Raw genomic sequence first — 8,171 nt, forward strand, 5'->3', positions numbered from 1 at the left:
AGAAATGAATATTCTGTAAAACCCATGCCACACCTTCTCTCCTCCCTCTTTCTGACTTGCGCAGGTAGGAGGGACGGAGGTGGGAAAGAGGAGTAGCTGCGCCAGCGCGCACGGTGTGCCAAACTTGCAAAATCCGCCTGGCCACACCCAGTTGGCGAAGCGCAGGTGCGCTGCGCCACCGCCTCACCCGGTCTGTGAAACTAGAGCCCATAATGTGTGTGACCCACCACAGGAGATTTAAAACCAGCTGATAGCAGTTAGCAGCTAACTCAAAGAAGCAGAACAGCACAGAGGCCAATTAGGACAACAATGAGGTCTGGAAGCTCCTGACCCTCCGAGCAGAGGATGAGATCAGCCGCCATAAAACAGGGACTGTAAATGATTGTTATTGACATGCTATGTCATTATTGTTTAAAAAGAGCTGTTAACATCTATGTCATATATCACACTAGAGGCCAATGCTATTGTGTTACTATCGAAAGCCACATGGCTCTATAAGTCTATTTTGACGTTTGTATTACTACGTCAAATTTGCAAGTACATTTCTAAGGTCTTAGGACGTTTAATACTGGGTGCAACCATTTCACCAGTGTTGGAGGGGAGCAGTAGCTCAGTCCATAGGGACTTGGGTTGGGAACCAGAGGGTTCACCTGTTCAAGTCCCTGTTCAGACAAAATATGGAGCGTGGACTGGTAGCTGGAGAAGCGCAGGTTCACCTCCTGGGCACTGCTGAGGTACCCTTGAGCAAGGCACTGAACCTCCCCAACTGCTCGGGGCACCTGTCCAAGGGCAGCACCCTCACTCTGACATCTCTCCACTTAGTGCATGTATAGGTCCTGTTTGTGCATGCGTGTGTAATTGACAACAGAGTGAAAAAATTGAATTTCCACATGTTGTCCACATGGTTGTCTACATTAGACACATCACCCAAAACTAAAAGTCCATGTGTTTACTAAACAATGCCACTGAAATACCAACATATCAATCACCTGCACCCAGAATGTACCTGGGAAAACATCCTTAACCAATTGTAAAAAAAAACAATAAAAAAACAAAAAACAAAAAAAACCCTCAGAAATCAGATGTTGAACATTATAAATAGGATTCAGGTTTGCTGATGTGCACAGAAATTGTGTCTGATACAGTTATGAGTGTATGTGTACTGAGAATAAACAAATGTGTTTGTTTCCCCATTGCATTTGTGTAGTCTGTGTTTACAGCTGCTCAAAACAGAGCTGCCAGATTAGCTCTTTATTGTTCAGTACACACAAATGTTTTTAGATGCACTGTGATCTCACATGGCTTTCTGTAGAGGAAAGATTACAATGCAGTCTTTTAAACTTTTTAAGGAATGTCATAAATAATAAGAAATTACAATATTTGACTGACCAAGTGTACATCAGTGGTGAACATAAATATCAGCTAAGACAGGCCAGTTTAAGATATCTATTGCCACCTAGACCAAGGATAAATCTCCTTAAATCTTCTGTCATTTACAGAGCTGGATTACTAGATAAAAATAATATTTAAAAAATAAACACCTGAGCAGCTTTCAAGAAAAAATATAAACAGTACTTATTAACTTAAAGAAAAGAAAAGAAAAGAAAAGAAAAGAAAAGAAAGTCATGACAGAGATGGGTCTACATTTTTGAGGGCATATAGCCTATAGCAAATTTCACCATTTTTAATATAATGTGAGTTCTTTGGACACAAAGGTAGTTTTGAGGTAGCAATTTGAATGGGCAGGTAAATTTTAAGTCCTGATGTTTTGTTTTCAAGAATTTATTAACTAAAGCAGTTAAAATATTTCTGTATTTATGGCAGTTATTTACAGAGCAGCTGCAGTGATGAAATGGTTAAACTCCTCTATGTTTTATCTCCATATAAGGAAATGCTTGCTGAGTGACGTCAGCATGATGGTGGTGATGACAGCATGCGTTTGTTTACCAGCTTTGGAGTGACGCATGTCACAGAGCTACATGGACAACTGGTTATATAACAACATCTGATTGTGAGTCCTTTAGCTTCAAACTCACAATAATCATAAACATAAGAAGATTTATTCAAAGTAACATTACTTTATTTATAAATCATGCAGAGACAAAGAACAGACAGTAAGTTCAAATGTTTAAAACTGTAAAATATTAATATTTGCAGTAATAACAGATAAGATGACTATGTGTAAACAGCCTTGTTGTTTTTGTTTTTGTTTTTTTTTACATTTTGTTGTTCTTATGTGTAAATAGAGTAACTATATACTGTTACATGCTTGAAATGTTCTATAATTACATTTTTAGTGATTGTGACTGACGATGTGTACATTTTTACAGGTGCCTGAATTATTTCTCATTTATTTTGGGTTGCTGGCAACTAATTTCATTTGTGACTAATGTTGTGTGTTATATATTTTAAGTGTATTCTCTTTTCATTCATTCATCTTCTAACCGCTTCATCCTCTTGAGGGTCGCGGGGGGGCTGGAGCCTATCCCAGCTGACATCGGGCGAGAGGCAGGGTACACCCTGGACAGGCCGCCAGACTATCGCAGGGCTGTATTCTCTTTTCATTATTGCTTTAACTTAAATAAAGTGTCTTTAGGTACCTTGAAAAGCGGTCTATAAATAAAATGTAGTATTGTATTATTATCATTATTATTATTATTAAATTGACAAAATAAGAATTTTTGCTAAAACATAAACCATGCATGTGAAGTGAGGGAAATTTAAAAGCTGCTAAGTAAAGACAAACCTGAAATTTTATTTCATTATTTATCTTATTATTACACAAGTTAGATGTGTTTGTAACTGCTCATATGGTGGGTTTAGATGAATTATTGTTGATGTGTAAACAGTTAAAAATGTTACACAATATAAAAACAAATCATTTGTTTTGTGACTAAAACACATTTGTAGTTTTGTAGTTTTTTGTCATCTTCAGTGACTTTGCACATCTTTACACTCTTGCATATTCTTTATCATGTGTAATCTATAGATATACATATAAAGGGGCAGTAGTAGTTCAGTCCATAGGGTTTTGGCTCTTCAGAAAACAGCTTCATCCTCACATTAGTCCTGTAGGTAAGTTACAGATATGTTTATAGACCAGTTATAGACCAGATCAGTTTTGAGGTAACTGTACTTTACTGGAGTATGTTTTATTTTATGCTACCTTATACCTCCCACTCCTCTACACCTACAGAGGGGAAAAACTACTTTTACTGCATTTATCTTAGAGCTTTAGTTACTTTCCAGGCGAAGATGTTCCATTAAAAACACATTTACATGTATTCTGTTGTTGTTGTTATTTAGCCTACAGTATTTCAGATATTTGTTATTGTTTACAGTGTTTAATATGTATTATGTTGTTGTTTACGGTATGTGTATCCTGTTGTTGTAGTTGTTCACAGTATTTAAGGTATTCTGTTGTTGTTGTTTACAGTATTTAATGTGTAGCCTATTCTGTTGTTGTTTACAGTGCTTATTGTGAATCCTGTTGCTGATGTTGTTTACAGTATTCAAAGAATTCTGTTCGTTTACATTGTTTACAGGGTTTACATGTATCCCATTGTTGTTGTTGTTGTTGTTGTTTACAGAGGTCCCTTAATGTGTATTCTGTGTCGTTTACAGTATTAAATGTGTATTCTATTGTTGTTTACAGTATCTAAGGTTTTCTGTTGTTATTGTTGTTGATGTTATTGTTTACACTATTTAATGTGTATTCTGTTGTTGTTGTTGTTGTTGTTGTTGTTGTTGTTGTTGTTTACGTGAATCTGCGTCACTGCATGCAAACAGGTCAAAGTTGAGGTGACGGTACGCGTGTCCCCGTGCCAGCAGCGGACGGGGGAAACTGCACGCGCTCTGTTGTTACCACGTTGTCCGCCGGAGGGGGCGGGAGTCTCTTCCCTATACAAGCCGTCCGCAGCGGGACTCCCGCAACCGCCGGGCTGCCCGGCACACATGTCCCGCTTACCTCTCCAGTTCCACACCGAGGGAGAGTCTCCCTCCCCGTGGCTGAGTTTAGAGAACGGCATGGAGAATGAGGAGGAGGGGGAAGAGGAGGAGGATGATCTGGACGATGAGGTGGACGCTTCTCAGCTGGAGAGGTTTATGAAAGACAGAAGGAGAGCCAAGTCCCTGCCCGCCTACCCGGCGGCGCTCCTGGTCGGCGTCGGCGGAAATGATGGAAGGAAGCGGGTGAAGTTTGCCGACTCCATGGGCCTGAACTTGGCCAGCGTCAAGCACTTCAGCTCGCTGGAGGAGCCACAGATTCCGAGTAAAGTTCTGTCCCGACACAAGAGCTTCCCGCCGCAGCAGCAGGACGTACTGAACGACCTGTGCCAGAGCTTCAAGTCCAGCCTGAACACGGACCGCCTGGTCGCCTGCTTTCCGGAGCCCCAGAAGGCGGAGCGGAGAGTCCAGCGGCTCCGCGTCTGCCTGGAGAAGATCGCCATCACACAGTTCGACGTGCGGGGCCAGATCCGGGTCTTTACCGGCTGCGCCGAAAAAGACGTCGGAGTGAGGTACACTTTCAACGACTGGCTCTCCTACGTGGACGCACAGGCTCTGCCCGCGGCCGCGGATCAGCCGGACTTCGTAGGAGAACGCTTCAGTTTCACCGTGTACACCCCACCCTTTATGGACCCCAGTTCGGCCGTGCACTTCGCCGTGTACCTGAGGAGCGAGGAGGGGGAGTTCTGGGACAACAACGAGGGAAATAACTACACTCTCCAGTACCACTGTATGCCTGGCACCGCGCCGTTTGTCAGCGCAGCTTTCCACCCCATCTGACCGGTGCGCGTGTCGCGCGGAAAACCTTTAAATCTGTGCGTAAAACTTATAATCAGTGCGTAAAAGCTCTCCATCTAACCCGTCAGATGAAAACCTTTGCTGCTGTTTTCCACCTGCTGAATAGGAACACCATCTGTGCAGTTCTGTGTCATACGATGAGTCTTTCTGTGATCAGGTGACTTGTAGTTTGTCAGTCAGATGCAATGACACAGATCAACTTTAGTTTTCTTTAATTCTGGCCTCTTAATGATTCTGTCATGTCTTTTCTTTTTTTAAGAATTAAGCAGCCTCATCAACACTCAATATTGTGAAGGACCACATAGCGGACATTTCTGGATATGATTGTGTATGAACTTGCATTCATGGATTGTCTTTAAGGACACATAAAAAACAAAGAAGTGATTATTTGCTCCCACTTTAAAGAAAACAGTTGGTGCCACACCAGTGTCAAGAACCTCCTGGACGTTTTAGACCTTTGGACATAAGCCTCTCTGTCTCAGTGCAGCTCTTGGACTCCATCTGTTGATCAGAAAAAGGATTTGGAAACAATTTTAAAGTTAAACTATACATATACACACACACACACACACACACACACACACACACACATATATATATATATGTGTATATATATATATATTTCTGTGCTTGTGCCTGTAGACATGTTCATTTCTGTAATTAAAGGTAGAGGTATAATTCATAAGCTGTTTTGCTGACTCTGTGTCCTATTTTTCATTTCTGTAATTAAAGGTAGAGGCATAATTCATAAGCTGTTTTGTTGACTCTGTGTCCTCTTGCAGTTGTTATTTTCACAGCAGAATCATAAACATGTCAATAACAGCACACTGGTGTTGGTGGTGCACTGCAAAATGACAGGTAGCTTTTTTAAAGGTCCAGTGTGTAGGATTTAGGGGGATATATTGTCATATGGAATATAATCTAAGTATGTTTTCTTTAGTGTATAGTCACCTGAAAATAAGAATCTTTTATCTTAGAATGAGCAGTTTATATCTATATTGGGAGCCTTGTCCATGGAGATTGTCATGTTGCACTGCCATGTTTGTACAGTAGCCCAAAACAGAAAAAACAAACACTGGCTCGAGATAGGGCCATTCATGTTTTTGTGTTGTCCACGATAGTTAGCAGCCCCTCTGCTACAAGCCAAATGGCATCAGAAGAACAGAAAATTGGCATCAGAAAAACACAGATTTTTTTTCTGGCTTGTAACTGCTGAAAACAGATCTTTTTCTTGAGCTTTAATCTGTTGTTCCAGGATGATTCAATCGTAACACTTAAAGCAAAACACAAACTTAACCAGTTCCTGTGAATTCTGCGTGACCTTGCAGTGTTGTTAATCACTGCAACTTTGACCAATCATTGTTGTTTCCCCTTGAGTTTCAACAGTTATAGCAGTCTCCCGCATAACGTCAGCAAACTCACTTCCTTGTTTCTGGTTGTGAGGATGCAGATGTGAGTGACATGAGCATCTCACATTTATTGACGAAAATTACTGCTTAAGACTGTGCAAAACTCCCTGATGTTCTGCACGAAAGTTAGAATACACTTGCACTGTGTGCAACACTAGTTGAAACAGAAACACATTTCTACCACATAATAAACCTGGAGACTGGCCGAAACATGGACAACAGACACATCAGCCTGACAGAGGCAGATCTATTGCATGTACTGAAAGAATCAAGGTTAGTTAGACTCAGTATGCAGGTTAGTTGTGACATTCGTGTAAATCATAAACTCAGAACTCTGAGGTTTTGTTCTCACTGGAAGTCTGGAACAAATTGCCTTTGATTCTTACAACACGTCATTCCAACTCTTCAAATACAGCTGCTTTATCAGTAGACCTACAATTTAAAATATGACCCACCTGGTACCCTCCTGCATCAGTTCTGGACATTCAGGGACAGCATGTCAACTTACCAAAAAGCGCCTGTAAACATTGCAACATGCTCCGTAATTTTTTTTTTTTTCAGAAAAGCTGTCATAAAATTGGGCATTTTAGGCGACAACAATTCCCCAACAAAAGCCCACAAATTCCAAGAGGGACTGATCAAGGATCATAACACTGTGTTCAGTTTTTAGAAGCAGTCACAGATGATCTTTAGACTTACTGTTACTCTCCTGAAGATTCCATTTATTTCTTTGTTTGTGTAATTCATCACACTGAACATAATGTGTACATTCATTTTGATTAATGCTACATGATTGTTACTTAATGACGCAGTTAACACGAAGATTGTTAATTAATATGACGCAAATGGATTTAGCCATGTTTGCAGATGATTGCCTATTATTCCTATACAATCACAGGCCAAACAACACCATCCCTCTTGGAATTAATACGTCAATATGGTGTTTTTTCTGGGTTTAAGGTGAATAAGGATAAATCGTCAATTATGTTCCTAAATGAACAGGAGAGAAGAAATCCAACGATACTCCACCCATTTGTTAATGTCACTGATGGATTTGTTTATTTGGGCATCAAAATTACTCCACTGTTGAAAATCCTTAGCTCAGCAAATTATGTCCCCATACTAACTAAAGTGTCGGAGGATATTGCAAGACGGACATCATTGCCTCTCTCTGTAATTGGAAGAATAAATATAATTAAGATGAACATTCTTCCAAAATTCTTATACATTTTTCAATCAATACCATTGACTCCTCCATCCAAATTCTTCTCCCAAATTAAGAAGCTCCTTTCAAACTTTATTTGGAACAATAAAAAGCCCAGATTTAGACTGTCCCTTTTATATTTGATATATGACAGGGGTGGATTACAATTACCAAACTTCCAGTGGTTTTACTGGGCAGCCCAATTAAGAGTGGCAATGTACTGGTTTTCCAATAAAGATAGACTGGCTTGGCTGCAGATCGAATCGCTTACCTCAGGAAATTTATCGTTGGATAGCTTTCTCTATTCAGCCCCTATCAAAATATCAAAGAAACTTAAACTTAATATTGCCTCGGTGTGTGAATATGCAAAAANACAGGGGTGGATTACAATTACCAAACTTCCAGTGGTTTTACTGGGCAGCCCAATTAAGAGTGGCAATGTACTGGTTTTCCAATAAAGATAGACTGGCTTGGCTGCAGATCGAATCGCTTACCTCAGGAAATTTATCGTTGGATAGCTTTCTCTATTCAGCCCCTATCAAAATATCAAAGAAACTTAAACTTAATATTGCCTCGGTGTGTGAATATGCAAAAACGATGTCGGACTCCGTAGTTTTCTCTGGACCCCTCCCAAATCTGACCAGTGATGACATGTTTAGCCGCATGTCATCATTTAATCGCTGGCTGTCCAGGTGGTGTCCAGCAAACGATGTGGGTTTCGTTAATAATTGGCAAACTTTCTGGGGAAAACCTGG

At 40.4% G+C, this 8,171-nt stretch overlaps 2 protein-coding genes across 2 annotated transcripts in view; both read left to right on the forward strand.

Annotated features, from left to right (window-relative positions):
* The window catches only part of nrn1a (neuritin 1a), a 544,743-nt gene that overhangs the window by 315,059 nt on the left and 221,513 nt on the right, over nt 1-8,171 (forward strand). The window lies entirely within an intron of this gene.
* On the forward strand, nt 3,754-5,554 carry ppp1r3g (protein phosphatase 1 regulatory subunit 3G). The gene has a single exon (XM_050056521.1). It carries the CDS (start codon nt 3,955-3,957, stop codon nt 4,783-4,785), a length of 831 nt encoding a protein of 276 aa, XP_049912478.1. The 5' UTR covers nt 3,754-3,954; the 3' UTR covers nt 4,786-5,554.

The sequence above is a fragment of the Epinephelus moara genome, chromosome 11, assembly GCF_006386435.1.
Source record: "Epinephelus moara isolate mb chromosome 11, YSFRI_EMoa_1.0, whole genome shotgun sequence".
Taxonomy (NCBI): Eukaryota; Metazoa; Chordata; class Actinopteri; order Perciformes; family Serranidae; genus Epinephelus; species Epinephelus moara.